The 20,139-nt window shown below is 41.4% G+C and overlaps 1 protein-coding gene across 2 annotated transcripts in view; it reads left to right on the top strand.

The window, feature by feature from the left end:
• Positions 1-20,139, top strand: part of slc4a4a (solute carrier family 4 member 4a) — a gene marked incomplete at both ends in the record, with an annotated part of 58,587 nt that overhangs the window by 30,362 nt on the left and 8,086 nt on the right. For both annotated transcript variants that reach the window (XM_080499466.1, XM_080499467.1), the window contains 12 exons: positions 1,113-1,189; positions 7,504-7,661; positions 9,330-9,417; positions 10,210-10,364; positions 11,925-12,038; positions 13,245-13,419; positions 13,505-13,638; positions 14,386-14,701; positions 16,869-17,054; positions 17,362-17,475; positions 18,143-18,304; positions 18,778-18,956. In XM_080499466.1, the coding sequence (XP_080355592.1) occupies positions 1,113-1,189; positions 7,504-7,661; positions 9,330-9,417; positions 10,210-10,364; positions 11,925-12,038; positions 13,245-13,419; positions 13,505-13,638; positions 14,386-14,701; positions 16,869-17,054; positions 17,362-17,475; positions 18,143-18,304; positions 18,778-18,956 (1,858 nt within the window). The remainder of the gene's footprint in view (positions 1-1,112; positions 1,190-7,503; positions 7,662-9,329; positions 9,418-10,209; positions 10,365-11,924; positions 12,039-13,244; positions 13,420-13,504; positions 13,639-14,385; positions 14,702-16,868; positions 17,055-17,361; positions 17,476-18,142; positions 18,305-18,777; positions 18,957-20,139) is intronic.

Here is a 20,139-nt window from a genome sequence, read left to right as displayed (position 1 = left end):
GTTGTTCGACTAACATTCTTCATGGCGATGATACAAATTTTAGAAAGCTTGGCTTCGTTCTAAATGAGCCATCAGAACTGAGAAGTCGGTCGGCTGTAGTTTGTAGTCGTGATCAACTTATTTAAAAATCTCATGCAGAACCCATGAATGCAGATTTATTTTAATCACCTTAATGTAAATCTTAAAGGTCTTCTTTTTTTTTTTTTTTTCCCTTAATTAGATCCCTCAGTTTTAGTTGCCGCTGGCTGCATCCTACTGTCATTGGTGTTATTACCTGTAGTATTTCTTTTTTTTTTTTTTTTGAAGGGGGGGGGAGCAGATGCATGGAAATGAAACAGTGGCACCAGGTCTTGACTCCGCTGACATTCCTTAACGTCTGTATCTCTCTGTGGAGATGCCCCGATGTCCTCCGGGACTTAAATGCGAGGTCACGTTCGGCTGTTTGACGAGCCGAAGCCAAACGTCCGCAGTGCGTCAGTGACCGCAGTAAGACACACCGGAGCACCCGGAGGAAAAGAATTCACTGAATTCTGACCATTCTGATCAAGATGGATCCATATTTAGCTTTTTGATTGTGTATTATAAAAGATAACTGTTGTCTTTGTGCTAACATCACACAATAATAGTAAATTTTGCGGTTTTGTTAAAGCTAATTATTCTTAAATATATGGCGCACAAGTTCGCACTTGAAGGTTACGATCAAAAAAAAATTATTCTTCATAGTTGTGGTAAAAATTTAGGGAACGTGTGCGGTTTCATTCCAGAAGTGACCCGACAGCACCCACTCGTGGCCCAACATGAGAACTACATCATTTCCGCGTGTAAAGCGACGTCGTTTTCAAAACGCTGCCGTGTAAAAGCAAAACCTTACCGAAAGGAAAAAAGGCAAAAATGATGTGTTTCCGTTAAGATAAACCTGCTGGACTCGTCCTCTGGTGCTGCATGAAACCTCAAGCTCTCGTCTTCTTTTTTTTTCGGTGTTGCTTGTAGAGCAAACTGTCCGGGGCCACTGTCCTTTCCTGGGTGTCTGCTGTCCTCTCTCTCTCTCGCTCGTAAGGAAGCGTCCGCGTAAGGAAGCGTCTTAACCGCTCAGCTCTGCTGTTTCTTAACAGACAGTCCCACGACGACTCACAGGAACCTGACATCCAGCAGCCTCAACGACATTTCGGACAAACCAGAGAAGGACCAGGTGAGACTCGGGGGGGGGGGGGGGGGGGGGTTTAGTCCATTTTCCATCCTGTCGCTGTTTTGTATCTTCACTCCTTCGTCGTCGTCGTTTGCCAGAATGTGACGTCAGTTCTGTTTTATAGATGGGGTGTTTTCAGATATCAGTTAAAAAACATTAAAAGTGAACTCAAGTAGCCAACCTATTATCATACAGGAAATAATTTTACTCACATAAATAAACATGTGCTCTCTATTGGTGGCGGCCATAACGCTACAGTAATCCAGTACTAGTACATCAAAATATAGCAGCATGTACCGTCTGTGACCACTAGAAGTCACTGTATGACAACAGAATGCTGCTACAGGACAGGAAAAAGTACTACAAAAGCAAAATGTTTGCAAAAAGCAAGCAGAATTCATACTTTAATGGATGAAAGATGCTTTAGGAGATAAAAAGATTTTATTGTACGCATCATGGAAGATGGTCACATCTTCGTTTCTTATTATGTAAGAGTAGAACTGCAGTGGTGGCTGGTGGCACATTTCTTTGGTTGGGCTCTTCGTTACTCTTAAATTTCAGGCAATGTGAACTTAATTTAAATACAGTGTGTTCATAAAACGTTTTCAAAAACGTGTTTACATAAAGACCTTTTCAGGGAGTTTTTAAAATTTGCATTTTCCTTTGTTTATTCAGAGATTTGTTGCATTTCTCCTCCATTTACAGAGACTAATTGGAGCCGTTAAAAAAAAAGACGTTTAGTTTTCCCTTGTCCTCGTTTACGTGGAGACGCAGTATTTTTCAAAAAGTTGCGTTATCAAAAAGTAGCTTTTCCCCTTGATGACAGAGATGGAGCGTTTTTCAAAAAGTTGTGTTTTTCTTTGTTTACACTGGGGCGGATTTGAATTGTTTTCAAAAAGTTGCATTTCCCTCATTTACATGGATTCAGAGCACGGTGACGGAGCCTAAGCATTTAAAAAAAAAAAAGAAGCTTATTTTCAAAAAGTTGTGTTTTCACTGGCTCGACCACCGTTGTCTTGTAATCTGTTTTCACCTGAAAATGTTGTTTTGTAAACGTTGTACACAAGTGCAAAATCTTTATCCCTTTACTCCTCTTCATGATGAATTTTTGACAGTTGTGATTTGCAGTTTGCAAAAACGCAGTACTAGTTTTCTGCCACACGGAACGTTTGAAAAGGCGAGCAGTGGCTCGGCTCCAGAGGTGAGACGTGTCAATCATTTGTCCGTCGGCTGACCTGAAACGGTGTTTGTCCGAAACAAAATGCCTTTCATGCCTGAACGGTCCGCAAGGACAAAGGTGCAGGGTGGCGGTCAGATGTCACTTCGGCTTCCCGCTGAGGCGAAGAGGTCAAAGCGAGCGCAGATAACATTGTCTTGATTCCATTGTTGAAGCCACTGCGGCCGCGGCCGCTCGGCTTTGTCGCGGCTCCTCTTTAACCTGCCGAGTGTGTCGGAGTGCGGAACTTATGTAATGGTTCTGCTTAGTCAGAGAAGAAAGAGTCAAGCCGATAACTGAAAGAATGGACTGTTCACACCCCATAACACGCCTGGAATTTTCCCCCGACGAGTTTACAATCTGCTTTTTAATCTGTCCTTTAACCTCTGGTATTATCTTGATGCCATAAATACGTGAATTCCCTTTAACTCTTTAAATTAGCTGAAGGTATAAAACTCCCTCTCTCCGACAGATGAACAACGACACAAGAGATCAAATTTATGTTTGCCTGGTCTAATTATTACAATTAGCAAAAAGCTAAATTCTTCAACAAAATGTGAGCAAACAACAGCTGGACCTATCTTGTAATTCCAATTTTCACCACAAGATGGTGTAATGAGTCCTTCCCCGTGGATGATACAGTAACCGTGATGAATGACTCTGGAAGAGCCAAACTGAAGAGAGAAAGCACCCAATGTTGACTCTCAATGCGGATTAATAAGGTATTTTTATTCTATTCTTATACGAGCATACACTTGGAACCAGCTACTTTAATTCATAGTTTGACTTTTACCTCCTTAATGGAGTTGAAGGTTATATGATCGATCCACGCCAACCTCAACTTAAAAAATGTTTTAAGCCAACATTGTATATTATATAGACCTAAAACCTTCATTTCATTTTCTCTAATATACTTATTATGACCACGAGAGGTCACGTTATACCTAAATGTAGGTTATAAGTGCAGCTTTAGTAAATAAATCTACCTATTTTATATTTTATATTTAAATGAAGAATTCCTCTCCACTATGACGTGTTCATGTTTCTACTCCACTTATGACTTGTTTACAGGTCAATGATATCAAGTGGAAACGTAAAGCCTTTGTTGTAGACGGACATAATTTTCAAAACGTTACCATGTAAACGAGAAAGTTTTCCGAAACAAACACAAAAAGAACTCAAAACAAAAACAAAAGAAGGGTGAAAAAAGTGGCCATGAAGGGGCGCTGTTGCTTGTTTTTGGAATAAAACCACACTTTGCAGAGAGCAAAATTGAGAGAACCCGACACAACTAAAAATTCACATTTAAAAAGTTGCTCTTCTTTTTAATACTTTGTCTTGATAGAGACACTGTGTTTTCCGGAGCTGTGCTGTGGAGTGTGGCTTTTCTTTTTTAATTTCCAGTGTGCGCTCAAACGTTTTGCTCACATGTTTCCCTGTATGAACCGGAGCAGACCCCTGGGAGTTCGGCCCGCTCTCCTGCGGGACTGACGAGAGGCAGCTCAACAGGAAATGCACCTCCTGAAGTGACGCTCTTGCACACCCTCGCAAACTATAAATAAGACTGGAGAATTTCCGCAGGTCCTGATCTTTCCCACACTTTCCGCAAGGAGAGATCATTTGAGGACGAGGTCCGAGCTGATAGGAGGAGCGCAGTTTGATTCGGTGCACTTTTAATGTAATTTACTTTTGAAGTATTGTATTTTCACATTCTGCATAATATTTGTAACTTTGAGCAGGCCGTATTCAAAGTTTCTGTTGTACTACTTTGCCAGTTATAAGCTACCAAGTTCTGTTTTCGCTTCTGCTTCTCTCAACCGTTAACAATGTGCATTTAATGAATTAACAGTCAATGTTTTATTTACAATATTTCAACACAAGACATGTCAACGACATCGTTTTTGGCGTTTATGCCGAAACTCAGAGGGTTTTCTGAAATGAAAACACAAACAAATGCGTTTTTTTTTTCATTTTTACTGCAAACGTCACAAAAGTTGTTTTTCCATTCCGGAAAGGTTTTAAAACGGTTTGCAGACATTCGCAACGCCGCCATTTCTTAACGGCGCAGCCTAAATGAACACATGATTTCTGAAAAACACGAGTCGCGCCGTTGGAGGCTAATTTGAATGATGACGTGCTTGCTAAATATCGAAAACAATCAAATGACAACTATTATATAAAATATATTAAATAACTTTGGCTAAAAATATGTCTCGTCAGTCAAAGAATCTAAGAAACAATTGTCACAACAAGCAAATGTATTCAGTCGATACGTTTGTTCATTTTCTGGATATTTAGCAAACGTTTCTGCAGATTTTACAAACTTTTCTGTCAATTTTACAAACTTCTCTCGATCAGCCGACAGATTCAACTCAAGACGCACACAGAGACCGTTGCATTTAAAAAAAAATGTAGAACCTGGATGGTGTTTTCAGACTCTCGCGTCGCTGCCGTCGTTACAAATGAACGGCCAAAACCCAAAGACGGATTGTTTTCACTGTAAAATGTGGCCAAGAGTTTTAAACCAACTTTAAGTCTAACTTTATTTGCTACAATTTCCTCATATTTGAACAGAACCTACATATTCCTTAAGTACTTTCAGTTGATGCTGTTTCTTAGTTTTTCTGCAAATGTAACAAACTATTTGGTAAAAAAAACAAAAAACAAAAAAAAACACCAAGACATGATAAATGAAGTCTGTTTTCACCAAAAAACACTGTCATGGGATTAAGGCCTTAGAATATTGAGGTGAAGCTCAGTCCATATTTTATAAAAGTGAAACCACTCTTTTCAGATTGGATACTTAAACTGAATATATATATGTATTTTTAAAAAACCGTTCCGCTTGGATTAGCAGTCAGAGATGTACGCTCATGAAAAGCCTCCTGAAAACAAGATTTATTTATTTTTTACATTTCGCCCCCCGTCTGAAGCGTCCTGTCCCGTCACAGATCCGATCTTTGAGCCCCCGGGGGGGTGGGGGGGTGGGGGGGTTTGGGGGGGTACCGGTTTGTGAGCATGTAGTTTACGAGGGCAGTGTGTTGTGGATTAGCAGCCATCGGACACAGGTCAGGGTGTGCGGTTACGCTGGTTTAACCTTTCGACTCAATCATTTACAGACAAACTTCTCTGCCAGGGGAACGGGCTCAACGGGCTCTGATTGGATTGCCCGGTTGGTAGCAGTGGAAGGTCACCCGTTTATGGGATTCTAATCGTAAGAGCTTTTGAGGACGTGATCTGGATATTATCGACATGACGATGAAGGCCAGACAGGACTTATTTATAATCGGTTCCTTTCGGTCTATTAAATTATACATCTGTATTTTTGACGTATTCGTAGCTTTGCTCGTCAGCTTCCACTCCGTACATTAAGACTCTGGATCTGATTTGGAGGAAATCTCAGTGCCGCTTTCGCTCTAATCCAATTTCGATTCTGGCACTTGACCGACTCTCAAGTCACATTTAACTTTATCTAAGACTCTTAGCTCAGTTTGGCAACGTGAAACTTGAAACACAAGGGACTGCTTCTTTCCTTAGTTTTCTGTTCTATTCTACTCTCCTTCTGCCATTTCTCGCACTCTAAAAGGTGGATGATCGATTCAGGTGAAGAAAACCCCAAAAAAACAACAACCTGAAAACGTAAATATAATCAAAGCAACATTTTATGTGTGCCTGTCGCTTTAAGAGGTGAGCCAGTGCTTTTTGGGAGCATGTAGTGAGAATTCAGGAATACCAATGCTTTGGTTAATGATTTGGCCAACTGTGGCCACAAAAACTACAAATCAAATGCAACAAATGTTGTTTCATGTTGAAAGCACATATGGAGTGGACACTAATCAGCAGCGAGCGGCAGGCATACACAACATTTCATCTTAAATATTTGTAGCTTAGAAGTAAAGCATAAATAATTCTCTGGTAGTTTCTGAGAGAAAGAAAAAAGAAGATTTTAAAAAGACAAAAGTAGAAAATAACATTGTTAATAATAATACTGATTCAATGTGGTGGCTTAAAAAAGCTAAATGCCCAGATTTACTGTCAACAAGTCCAGGAATGAAGATCTGTGCTTAATCTGAATGAATGTTTCACTGTAAATCAGTCGGTACATTGGAGTATGAGTGTATATTTTGTGTGGGTGTTTTTTTAGTTGGAGGGGGAACAATGTCTGAATGAATGTGTATGAGGGTATGAATGTAAAACTATAAATAACTTAAAAAATTATTTTTAAATTACTTTTTAAAAAAAACAAACATAAATCATAGAATAAGTGTGTTTTTATCGAAACATTTGTGGACTGAATTTGTTTTCTTGAGTAATGGAGTTTATCTTGACGAATATAAAAAAGCTTCTAAACCAATCACAAGCATTCTACTATTTCAATAAATTAGAATTAGATCAAGTTTAGAAAACCCTTTATGCAACTACCCATTGTGGGGGGGGGGGGGGCACCGTTTGCTTTAAAGTCATTAAATGGGGCTCATGATCCCACATTTTAAACCCCCTATTATGAAGAACATCCCACGTTAACTAGCCTCTCCAGCAATTTGTCGTTTTTTTAAAAAAACGTTGAGACGATGACGACGCGTGTGCTCTGGGTGTGCTTTCACCTGCACTTCTTAAACGACGGCAGATACGATGCCTCTTTTTAAATCAAAACCGCAGCGTAATTCTTGGATTCTCATTTTCACACAACAGCAGGAACCTCAAAGATTGAGAAAGACGCTTGAGATACAAAAGCTCGAAACTTGTAAAGCAGTTTATTTGACTGTTGGAGGAGAGAGAGCGAGGAGGCGTGGATCAAAACAGACCAGAAGAGTTGATGAAAGACAATCTCGCCACGTCTTTTCGGTGCTCAGCAACTGTCTGACCTCGGCTTCAACGGCCTCGGCTTTGGGCACGTCAGAAAGAAATACAGACCTCATCTTACCACGGGGATCTCCACAGGAGGCCTCCGCCTTGGTATTTAAGTAGAATGGGGTTGTCCGGTTTGATGTAAGTGGTTTAATTCCGAGTGCGGCGGCGGCGTCGACGGCTTGCTGGTGTGAACGTAACATTTAAGCGCCTCGCCCCTCCTCTTTGCCCCCCCCCCCCAACCCCCCTCCAGCTGAGGAACAAGTTCATGAAGAAGTTGCCGAGAGACGCGGAGGCCTCCAACGTGCTGGTGGGGGAGGTGGACTTCCTGGACACGCCGTTCGTGGCGTTTGTTCGTCTGCAGCAGGCCGTGATGCTCGGGGCGCTGACGGAAGTTCCCGTTCCCACGAGGTGACCGACTCCGGCTGTCAAGTCCCCATAATACATCGAAACGCAATCAAAGTTTACACACCTGTCCACACTTTCCGGTCACGTTCTGGCATGTTTGGCGTTTATAAGCGTTACATGTGCGCAGAGCCGAGGAGCTTTATCAGGCCTGTGACCATATTTGGTAACTTCCTGTTTTTCTTCCAGTGTAGTTGACTTGTCTAAATCTAAAATCTTAACAGAAATGATAAAAAAAATGCACTTTTCTGCGTGACAGAACTTGTGATAAGCGTATAAGAAGTTTATTGTCAATCATGAAATATGATTGAACATGTTCAGCTTTATAAGGCCATTTTTGTCGTTTTAGTTTCAGAAAAGTTTCGCCTTTTCATGGCGACGTTTTGAATACGATGTCCGTTTCCATGGAAACAGCAGAAACGGCTGCTTTTCACTTGGAAGTCATAGTAAACGGGCCTGTAATTTCCACGCCGTGATGAGTTACTGTACCTCTTGGGTCTCATTGTTGGACTTGACGTTTGACACCCCTGATACTCAATAGTGTCGTAAAGCTTTAATATGTGGCCTCAATAATGAACTAAATATTTTAACTGCAGACAATCAAAGTATTTAAAGACACTTGAAATAGTTCCATTTGCATGTGAGAGTGTGTCATGCATTATGCAGTCTGGCACGATGTAAAATTTAATGTGAACCTGTAGATCGTGATAACTGAATTAGGTCAAACTGATTACTGTGCCACTGGGAAAGATGACTTGAGTGAGTAAGTAAGTGTTGGTTTTATTGTGTTGTGTTGTAGCGCTGCTCTGGAGTGTTGTTCTAAGCAAAGAGCAGTAAACAATGTCATTATGTCTCATTGGAAGCTTTTCAAGTGGTAAACTTGACAGTTATTTTTTGCTGTAATTTAGGAAACGCTCAGTATCGAGAGGAAGTTAGTGGTTGAATGTAAGGGTTTCTGTGTGGCATTTTAATTTTCAGACCATGTGTGTGTTTTTTTTTTTTGGGGGGGGGGTTTCTCCAGAGATTCCAGGTTCCAAAGACATTCATTTGAGGACATGTGGTCACTCTAAATCAGGGTTGTCAAACTAAAGGTTCATGGGCCTAAACTGCTCCAAACCACCAAGAATTGTAAACATTTCAAAGAAAACATAGATTCCTTAAAAGAAGCAGGTACAACACAAACCCCGAGACCCGAGCTGAGATATCAGTGATGCCGCCATAAAAGCGTCAAGGTCATACTGTCAGGGTCAGTTTTTGTTTTTTTTAAACCCATAATGCAACAGCTACAGATGTTTTCTGGACATTTCACTGTATTTTGCACCAGAATTTTTTTTTAATTCAAATTGGCCTTATTTTAATAATTTTAGTCATTTTCTGAAGTAATTGTTTGGTTTCTGTGAAAATATAGATATTTTCATTACGCCCTGCACCACAACAAAGAAAAGACTTTGGAATTCAAGGTATTAAATTATGGCACTGTTTTGGCCACTGAACAGAAATGTGTTCGATGACCTTGATCTAAAATGTCCATAAGTGTTCACCCTGTGATGGACTAATATCCTGTCCAGGGTGAACTCTGTCCGACACTCAGCTGTCAGTCCTCCAGGGACCCGTCACCCTGAGAGCACGTAAAAGACGGATGGACGGCTCACTCTCTCTCCTCTCGCTCTGCAGGTTCTTGTTCATCTTGCTTGGACCAAAAGGCAAAGCCAAGTCGTACCATGAGATCGGCCGGGCGATCGCCACGCTGATGTCAGACGAGGTCACACCGCCATTAACGCACACCTGCTGATGTCACACTGTTTGATGGACGCTCGCTTATTTAGCCTCCATGTTTTCACAGTTGGTTTACAATAGGATTCCTTCCAGGATAACACTGTTTTAGATGTTTTTTTGGTTTCGTGGTTGCTTTTCAACCACATATCAAACATTTGATCAAGCTACTGAATGCCTGGGATACATTTGGCAGATGGTGAAAGTTTGCCTTCAGTTTTTGTGTCGGAAGCAGGAATATTGCATCAGGAGTTGAAGGACTTCGTCAACACGACGTCGTCAAATTAGACATCTGCATTCAGTTCATTCAAATTGGTTCCAGATCAATTCTAAATAATGACAACCTCGAGTATTAGTGAGAATTACTGATTGTCTGATTCAAAGTCGGACATTAAGACATTGATTAACGTGTCATAACACCAACATATAAAGAACGCTTGTGTCCTGAACAGGCAACACAAGAAAGTCAAGGAGGCAAATGTCTGATTCTGGTGTGAAAGTGTTCAGTTCAGAAAAAATATCGTAAAAAGATAAAGACTGGGATTTGTGAAGACTTCGTAGACCCAAACTACAGTTTGCCATTGAACGTATGTAACGGCATGTCATTGTTAAAAAGCAGCCCAGTCTCTCTGCTGTCCTCTGAATCAGTTGTCAGTGTCTTGTAGGTGTACAATGCCACTCTATGTCTCTAATCTGACGTTCCGCTTGGCTTCCTGCTTAACCTTTTCTGACAGCTCGTTCACACTCCAACGCTTCGTCCTTCTTTGTCTTTGGCGTCCAGGTCTTTCACGACATTGCGTACAAGGCCAAGGACAGGCAGGACCTGCTGGCGGGTATCGACGAGTTCCTGGACGAGGTGATCGTGCTTCCTCCTGGGGAGTGGGACCCGGCCATCAGGATAGAGCCTCCGAAGAACCTCCCGCCCTCGGACAAAAGGTCTCCCAACTTTCTTTTTAGTTGCTCAAATGAAAAGAAATACAAGTCGACCCGCCTTATTGGTCACTTTCAAGTGTCTATATCATTTCCGTTGAGGAGCCTGAATGGAAAATAATCAGTAAATACCAACAAGTCTGTTGTTTATCCTTCGTTTTAGTGCAAAAACCAAACACGATCCCCCACAGTTTGCTTGTCTTACGTACTCTCCTCTTACTGAGCAACTGCACTTCACTTTGATCACAAAATCAGACAGTACATGTCTTCTACGTTGTCCCGCCATCCGCTTGTTTGATACCCCCTGTTCCCGAGCTTGTAAAGAAAGTAATAAGCGACAATAAATTGAAGGTAACCCCTTGTCGCGATCTTATCTGCAACCACAAGCGATTGAACCTTCAGGCTCCTCCATCAGTCTGCTGGTCACTTATTAAACAGGGAAAGCCAGCGGGACGGCTCGCTTCAGCTGACATGCAATGTATGTATAACCAGAGTCATAAACATACCGGTGAAACTGTACCTTATGCAACAGAGATTAGCCTGCGTCGACAGGAGTGGAGTTCACGCTTGAAAACAGGTGAGAGCGATGAAACGGAGCGTCTGTGTTAATAATGCAGGAAGTCACAGACCCGTGCCTCCTCCGAATGCTGCGTGTGCATTAACCACATGTTCCAGAAACGCAGCACTGTGCAGATTTGCTGAAGTGCATCCAGGTGTTGCGGCGCAGTGTTGAATTATGAAGGAGCAGAAACTGATTCGACGTGAAGCCGCAGGAGTCGTTTTTAGGTCCTGATTGAATAACGGTCGCTGGCCTCGGTAAATCTAAAGGAAAGTAACAATAAATGTGATTTCAGACTACATTTTAAAAAGTGGGAGATTCAACATCGAAAACAGATGTAATTGTTCTTGTGCTGGACTGAGGATCGGTTCAATGCCAAAATGACTCACTACACCATCTGGTGGTATAATGTGGTACTACGGCACCAAGCAGGCTCAGGCTATTTGATTGACTTCTGAGAGAAACGTACTATTAACAACCTAATTTGTACAGTACTTTTTCAAAAGAAGATACGGGAATATAAAAATAATGAGAAAAGTCAACAAAATCATCTCACAGTAGAGACGTGAAGAGAAATTAAACGAAAACAACTTTTTTTGAAAAGCATAGGTCGGAAGGTGTGACTTCAACTAAGAGACACTGAGTTTAGGTTCAATTGGCAGTTTTTGAGGTTTCCCTCTGTTAAAAGCACCGAGAAATGACTTGTGCTGTATGTGGTGCGACATAAATAAAGTTGAATTCTCAGATTCTCTTTTGTCTGAAGCTTCACTGATCTCTGCGTTTAGGTTAAAATATACTCGGTGAGTAAATCTTAGATATTAGAAGGTAAAACGCTTCAATCACGAGTATCAACATTTTAAAATCTGATGGACTCGTAATCACTTTGACAAGAAGAACCACAGAGTCACATAATCGCGTCTCCTGGCGTCTGTAATGAACCAAAGTTTGAATATTTTAAACCGATGCATTGCACACACTGATGAAAAGGTGTAAATATGCGTTTTCAGGAAAAACATGTACGCGGGAGGAGACGCTCAGATGAACGGAGACATGCCGCATGACGGAGGTCACGGAGGAGGAGGGGGTCACGCTGTCGGGGACGAGCTGAAGAAGACCGGCAGGTACAACATCAACAACAGAGATGGGAATCACTAGTGTCGTCTTTATTCTTGGACTAAAGGAAGAGGGGAGGGGGGGCACGAGTCACACTTTATTTTCCCACCAAACATATACTAGAGTTAACTTCATTTTAATTATTATTAATCTGTCCAGCTCATTCTGTTAAACACATCAAGAGCAATTTATTTCACACATTCCACTTAGTTTTTTCACTCAGCAGTAACCTGTGAAAACTCAACAAAGAATTTATATGTAAACATTTATATTCTTGCATTACAGCATACATTTCCAAATTTGAATTGTGCTTTTTCTTCTTGGTGACATTTTCTTGGCCTGTTGTCTCACAGTGACATCTAGTGGCTCCAGATTGTAGGTACCATGAGTGCCATTTTTTTTGGTTTTGCCCGAGGCTCAACAAATTACATGAATAGCCGCCCATTATATAAAAGTCACAGAATTCTTACTATACAGGGACTATCAGCTATCACCCAGTGGATCTGCGCCTTTGGTATGCGTCGGTATATTTCAGCTGTACGACCAAACAAGCGTCTTAAAAAAAGTGTAATGTATAGTCCAGAGAATATGGTAGAAATGGTGATATTATGTTGTTTAATCACATTCAAATCAAGAAGCTATTTTTAGTATAAGTATTACTGACTATACTGTTTGAAATGCAGACAAATTCATATTTGTTTACATTTTTCCAAATATAAGCATCCAAAAAACAAAAGTGTCACTCGTAGTCCAAAAAAACACAATATTGTTTCCCCAAGATATTCAGGTAATAATTAATTATTTAATAATTATTTAATCATCACATTGCCTTACATGCGCACTTGTTTTACAGAGCTTATTGTGAGTTTTGATCTTTAACGCAAATATTCAACAAATCTGTTACAGACCGTTGGAACATTTACACTGAAAAAAGGAAAATGGTTGGAAATATTTGGCCCCTTGGTTCAATCGGTAAAATCTAAATGAATCACCTTTTTCCAAACTTAATCTAATTCATCAACTTAAGTCTGAAAACTCGATTCATTTAGATGTTACCAATTGAAACAATTCAATTAAGTTGGTTTCACAATTTTCCTTTTTTTTCAGTGTGGCGTATATTTTCTGATCTTCATCCGGAACCTTCCCGTTTAACTCGCTGTTTCTGCTGTACGCCGATGACGCCAGCTCTTCCGCTCCTGTGCGTCTGCCCCCAGGTTCTGCGGTGGCCTCATCCTCGACATCAAGAGGAAAGCGCCTTTCTTCGTCAGCGACTTCACCGACGCGTTTCACATCCAGGCCCTGTCGGCCATTCTCTTCATCTACCTGGGAACCGTGACGAACGCCATCACCTTCGGCGGTCTGCTGGGGGACGCCACGGAAAACATGCAGGTGAGACCTCGGAGGGTCCGTCCCGACGTCTGCTGCCTCGTGCGGTGACCCCGCTGCCTCACCGTTTCCTTTCTGCCTTGTGCAGGGTGTGCTGGAGAGTTTCCTGGGCACCGCCATCACCGGGGCGGCTTTCTGCCTCCTGGCGGGCCAGCCGCTCACCATCCTGAGCAGCACTGGGCCGGTTCTGGTGTTTGAAAGGCTGCTCTTCAACTTCAGCAGGTGCAGCTTAGAGTCGAGACGATGTCAGATCCTCCGATCGGTACCCTGTTCAATCGCCCATATCCATTTTGGGGTGGGGTAAACGCACTGGGTGTGTACAGACAATAAAGACCTATTGACACCGCTGGTGTGCTTTGCTGCATTAGATTATATTTGGCTCCTTAAATTTAAAGGGGTTTTTTGTATCTCGCTTTTTTTTTTTTTTCATTTTTTGCATATTTCAGCATATTCGGATTTGTTTTCCAACTGGTGGCAGATCTCCTGTTTATTTAAATGTTAATGCTGGATTGGAAACTACATTGTCTGAGCAGTTTTGCTTCAGAAACGTTGGGGGCGGCTACAGTTTTGTGAATGACCGCAGTGCTGTTTTGTCTTCACAGATCGTCTATGTAATTGGAAAAACAAAAAAAACACTTGTATGAGAATGCAACCAAATTCATCTTGGGTCTTCATTTGACAGTGATTGGACACGTTTTCCCACTTTCTCATGAATACACAACTTTACTGCACCCCTTCATCAAATTCATGATTTATAAACACCTCGAAAAACAAGCTGGTTCCCTCACAAACTTAAACGATTATTAATTTCCTGAAGGTGCAGATCGTTTAGTATTTTGAAAAATATTTGCATCAAGGTCTTGGAAGTTCTAGGAAAAGTCATGAACGCAATTCCATGCAACACAACAAAATCCTGCGTGTTTTATCTATTTACTGAGACTGGTGTTTGTATTTCTTTCCCTGGTTCAGAGATAATGACTTCGACTACCTGGAGTTCCGTCTGTGGATCGGCCTGTGGTCGGCCTTCTTCTGCCTGGTGCTCGTGGCCACGGACGCCAGCTTCCTGGTGCAGTACTTCACTCGCTTCACGGAGGAGGGCTTCTCATGCCTCATCAGCTTCATCTTCATCTACGACGCCTTCAAGAAGATGCTGAAACTCGCCCACCACTATCCCATCAACGCCGACTTCAAGATGGAGTACGTGACGCAGTACGAATGCCTCTGTATGGCGCCGGCTGTCTTAGGTGAGACGTTGCTGCGGGATACCTTGCGTTTCACTTCCGATGTAGAGCTTCCATGTGTCAGGTGTTGACTTCCTGTTATCAGCTGGGAGGGAGGATTTGAGTATTAAACAGCCGTTATATCAGTTAGACGAATCAACAACCCAAATGTTGCAGTTTGTACCCAAAATAATGGATAATAACGATCATCTTATTACTCCCAACACTCAGTATGACAAAGTGCCCGGCAAATGGGGATGTAGAGGGGAAAATATTCCCTTTTATACCTTTTTAAAACTCGCCGCTTTAATAACATCAGGCTCTTTGGACAGACTCGACTGTATTGCCATGCACTAACATGAAATGAAATTGAGATGTACCGTATTCCGTGGATTATGACTCACACTTCATTGAAAAGCGGATCTGTCAAAAAACGTGTCATTAGATGGAAAAAAAACAACAACAACACATGTCCCACTTGTTTATAAGCAACTGCTCTTCCAGAACCATCTGTGGATTTGTTCCTCCAGGTTCTATTTTCTTGCTCCGTTGGTTAAATGTAGTAACAGATAGAATGTTTTTTTGGTGATACATCAGCAGCTTTCTGTTGTCATACAGTGACATCTATTGGTCACAGTTGGTATGTGGCGGTATCATTTTAGACGTAAGTTTCTTGACCAGGCAAGCAGATAAAACAAGTGGCGATACGGTCGTTTTCACAATACGTCCAAAACATTTTGCTGTCGATAATATAATAAAATATTTCATTTTCTGTGTATAGCCATGTTCAACAAACTGATGTTCTTCTTCTATGGTGTTTAAAATCTCAGATGTCAACTCGTATTACAAGTCATCATTGCCACCTACTGTTACGGAGTGACGCATTTGTTGAGAATCACATGTTTTACAGGTCACATCGTCCGTATGGGGTGTTTTAAAAGAGAGAAAAAGTCAAATGCTTAAATATACAGTGTCTTTGTTTTAGTTAAAAATAAAGTCATTTTCTTGTAGATTTAGAATTTTCCAGATATGGTTTATGGGACAATGGTTTGGAGAAGTATGCACTCCAAATCCTATGTTTAATGACAGGAGAGTAATATGAGGGTTAAGGCGAAGTCTAGGTTTCTGCATTAAATCTGCAGGTTGAATTTCCTGTTTGGATTGAAGGAGTATTAGGGCTTCATAAGCTGCTGAGTTTTAGGCGATTTTGTCGCGTCACAGAAGGCAAAAAAAAAAAAAAAAGAACCAATGCAGCCGTGCACTTTCGACCTCACTATCTCACAGTGTGTCTGAAGAAAAGAAGGGAGATGAAGAGGTTCAGCTGTGACTTAATGGTAATCCCCCGCTGATGAGAAGAACGACGTCTCCCTCTGATGCGCAGACACTTGGACAAATGTGTTTTGCACACTGCAACCCCAACATGCACTGCAGGCTGTCCACTATAAAATAGGAAGACAGCCAGTCGGTCCAGCGGCCGAGGTTTCTTACAATCAGAAGTCCTGGAAAAGCTTTCAAATGTTATGTTAATCTATAGAAAAGATACATTTTTGAAAACCCGATAAAAAAACGTAAATACCGTATATACCAAATAGAGTGGTATTCAGTTTTTCTGTGGTGCTTTAGCAGCATTCGTCTGTCATACAGTGACATCTAGTGGACTCGGATAGTATGTACTGGTATATTTTGATATATAAGATTCTTCTTATGAATCTTGGAAATACAGTGCATGCAATATTTATTCAACTGCAGCTAAATTTTACAGCGTGTTTAAAATAAGTAAGACCAATATCGTGTGTTGGGTTGAGCGATGTGTCACCGTATTGTCCAGGCGGCCCTCAGCCTGCTTCTCCTAGAGTTTCTTTCAACTTACTAGTTTCCAATAAGGTTGTACAATAATATCACAAAATATATTATGCGGAAAGGAATTGTGATTGCTTGTATTTTTCAGTTTTCATTGGGTTTTTTTTCTCCAGAAAACAACACGGAGACAACGGTTGATCTACTAGAAGACACTTCAGTCTGGTACTGGAACAACACAATTCTGGTGAGCGTCTGCATACTCTGTCCGAAATCAACATTATCAGCCGTACTGAAAACGTCAAATTCATCCGGATCTCAATTTACATGTGAAAGTTGAGCAAAGACAACATTTGAAAACCACATTGCCCATCAGGTGACACTTATTTTTGGTTAAAAAAGAATCGTGGTTGAGCTCTGGGTCTCGTTTTGCAGCCGATGAACGCCACGTGGTCGTCCCTGACAAGGGCGGAGTGCTTGAAGTACAAAGGGGAGTTGGTGGGGAAGGCCTGCGACTTTGTCCCCGACATCACGCTCATGTCCTTCATCCTCTTCTTCGGCACCTACACCTGTTCCATGTGTCTGAAGAAGTTCAAGACGAGCCCGTTCTTCCCCACCACCGTGAGTGTCGTACGACCATTGTTGGGCGTGTCCAGAGTTGAACAACTTTTCAGTGTCTTCGTCTTATTTGGTGGACAATTGGGTAGACGCTTGATTACTGCCTTTTAAAAAAACAAAAAAAAAACAGCCCAGAAATACATATTTTTCCTAAACAGTGCCATGTTAGACTCACGTTTAGCGAAAATCCATTAATGCTGACATGTAGCACCAAAGGCCTGTAATTTGGCGCCAGCCTCACTGACATATAAAGAAATGTATTCCGGTTCATGGAGCAGCCAGTCAACACCGACCGTCTCCTTTTGCCCAGGTGAGGAAACTCATCAGTGACTTCGCCATCATCCTGGCCATCCTCATCTTCTGTGGAGTCGATATGCTCGTCGGAGTCGAAACTCCGAAACTCATCGTGCCAAGTGAATTCAAGGTGCGTCTCAACCTGCTGCACAATAAAAATCACAATGGAACGTATAAAGAACTCGTAAGATGGCAATAGTTCAGTTTGTATTAGCAATAACGATATAATTATTCACTATGATGCTCCATGTAGAGTTGCCAGAGAAGTTAATCTTAGTTGCCCTCCAATCGTAAATTGTTAGTTTGATCCCCGTCTTATTGGAGAAATCCATTCTGCATACACAAATGTGAGCTTCACAGAGCTCGGAACCACATTGCACCAATAATAACAGTTAAAAAAAAACCAAAACAAAACACATCGCTCTTCTGGTTTTGCATGATAGGCACTTTTATTTTCATAACATGTTCCATCAAACATAGAATAAACTCATTTTTATAATTGTGTGTTTGAATTAAAACAAGAAAACTTCATTTGATTCGGTTGTCGTGTGACCCCCTCCAAATGGCTCAATACACCATCTTGTGGAAAAAAAATGGAATTACAACACACGTTGTAGCATGGTTAGCCAGTTTGTTGTTAGCGTCTTTCAAATGTGACTAAACACCCATTAATCATTGTGTTTCGGGGACTTTTCATTAATTGTCAGAGTATTTTGGCATTTTTGTAGAAGTTAAACCCCCCCGAGTAAATCATTTGCAGTTGAAATGGTTTCTAAAATATCTTGTTTTCCTCGTAGCCAACAAGTCCTCACCGGGGTTGGTTTGTACCCCCCTTCGGTGGAAACCCCTGGTGGGTGTACCTGGCGTCGGCTCTCCCCGCCCTCCTGGTCACTATTCTGGTCTTCATGGACCAACAGATCACCGCAGTGATCGTCAACAGAAAGGAGCACAAACTAAAGGTAAAGAAGAAGACGAAGAAAAAAAAAAGAAAAAACCCTTCGTGGGTAAAAAAAAAAAATGTGGATGTTGAGCTACAAGTAAAATGTTCTATTCGAAGTTTTATTGAACATGAGTGAGGGGTTTCTCCCAACTGATTTATACGACAGGAGGATTTTCATGTATATCCTACAACAAATTGCAGTGTGTACAGGACAAGGTCTGCCTTCACACTGTTGTAAAATATCGTTCTTCTCACGGGAGTGAGAGATGTTTCAACACGGTGGCTGCACATGTGTCGATTCAAAGGAAACTTCTTGCAGCCGCGGCCGAAGTTGAGCAACCATTTCTTTGATTTCGGCCCGATTGCAGAATTTTCATACAAAGACTAAAAGCTGCTTTTGGGGGGGGGGGGTGTTTCCATGTTTTCCTGTATTTGCAGCTGTGCTCTGCACACTGAGAAACAGACTGACCTTGTGCTTGTTGTCCGGATCAGAAAGGGGCAGGCTACCATCTGGACCTGTTCTTGGTGGCCGTCCTGCTCATAATCTGCTCCTTCATGGGCCTGCCGTGGTACGTCGCCGCCACCGTCATCTCCATCGCCCACATCGACAGTCTGAAGATGGAAACGGAAACTTCGGCCCCCGGAGAGCAGCCCAAGTTTCTAGGCGTAAGGTAAGAAAGACAACTGTAAAGTGAGCTTCTTTTTTTCCCCGTCAAAATACACATACAGACTCTCGTTGTCTATAATATTCTGAGGTGAGATAGTAGAAGTGTGTAACCTGGGTAAAACAGTCTACAATATTTGTGTGGAATCAAAGCGCATCATGCTCTTAAAAAAAACAACAACAAACAGCGCAGGTGGAAAGAGTACAGCTGATCTATGAGAAATCAGATTTACTACCAACAAATGTACAACATGAGATTCAAGGTTTGCTTTGAGGATCTCTGGACATATTTTCCCAAAAGTGTCAAGAACAAATCATTTGATCCAATATGCCATGAGGAGCAGCTCGGTTAAGAAACTGAGGCTGTTTCGGGTTTATTGTGTTTACAAAAAATACACACGTTGGATAACTGTTGGCTTTTTTAGATATAGAGGTTAACGACACAGGCCTTCCATCAAATCTCAGAAACGTGTCGTGAGATTTCTTTATTGGCTGAGTTTCATGCAATTGTAGGTTTATTGTTCTTCTATTTTTGCAAATATTTCTCCTGTGTCATGACATCGTAAATTTTGATGGAAGTCAAAATGACAAAAGCAATCTATCTATGTCTATAAATCTGTTAAAAAAAACCATGAGTCAAAGCCTCTCTTATGCTCTGGAAATTTTGAAGTGGCAAAAACACTGTGCATCAGATGCGAGTTTCTCTCTTCAGGTGTTTTTTTTCCCTCGATTTTAAACGATGGACTGACTCATCGCACCATCTTTTGGCACAAAGTGGTATTACCGTTTCCTGCTTTCACTGTTTTTTTCATTTTAGATTATTTTTTTTCTTTAAGTTTAAATTTGAAAAAATTTCATTTTGCTTGATTGATTGAAGCAATATTGTCAATGATGGCAAATTACTTAATATAGAAATATTTTTTTTTAACTTTTTTTAAAACTTTTAATAGATCGTTCATGTCTACATTCAGATTGTTCAGATTTTGTTTGGCTTCCCTGGACCTTGAGGCCCTCGGCGACCTCCTGATGGGTCAGCTGTAAGCTGAGCAAACAAGGTCTCGCTCCAGACTGTAACACTCCAACTTCCTAGAAAAACACGGGAGTTTGTTCTCAAACTCAAGTCGCTCCACAAGAGGGAACAACTGCAACTGTTATTCAAAGCTGCTCCACATATATTTCCTGTCCCTCTT

The sequence above is a fragment of the Blennius ocellaris genome (assembly GCF_963422515.1).
Source record: "Blennius ocellaris genome assembly, chromosome: 7".
NCBI lineage: Eukaryota > Metazoa > Chordata > Actinopteri > Blenniiformes > Blenniidae > Blennius > Blennius ocellaris.
This window is presented reverse-complemented; position numbering and strand designations above follow the sequence as displayed.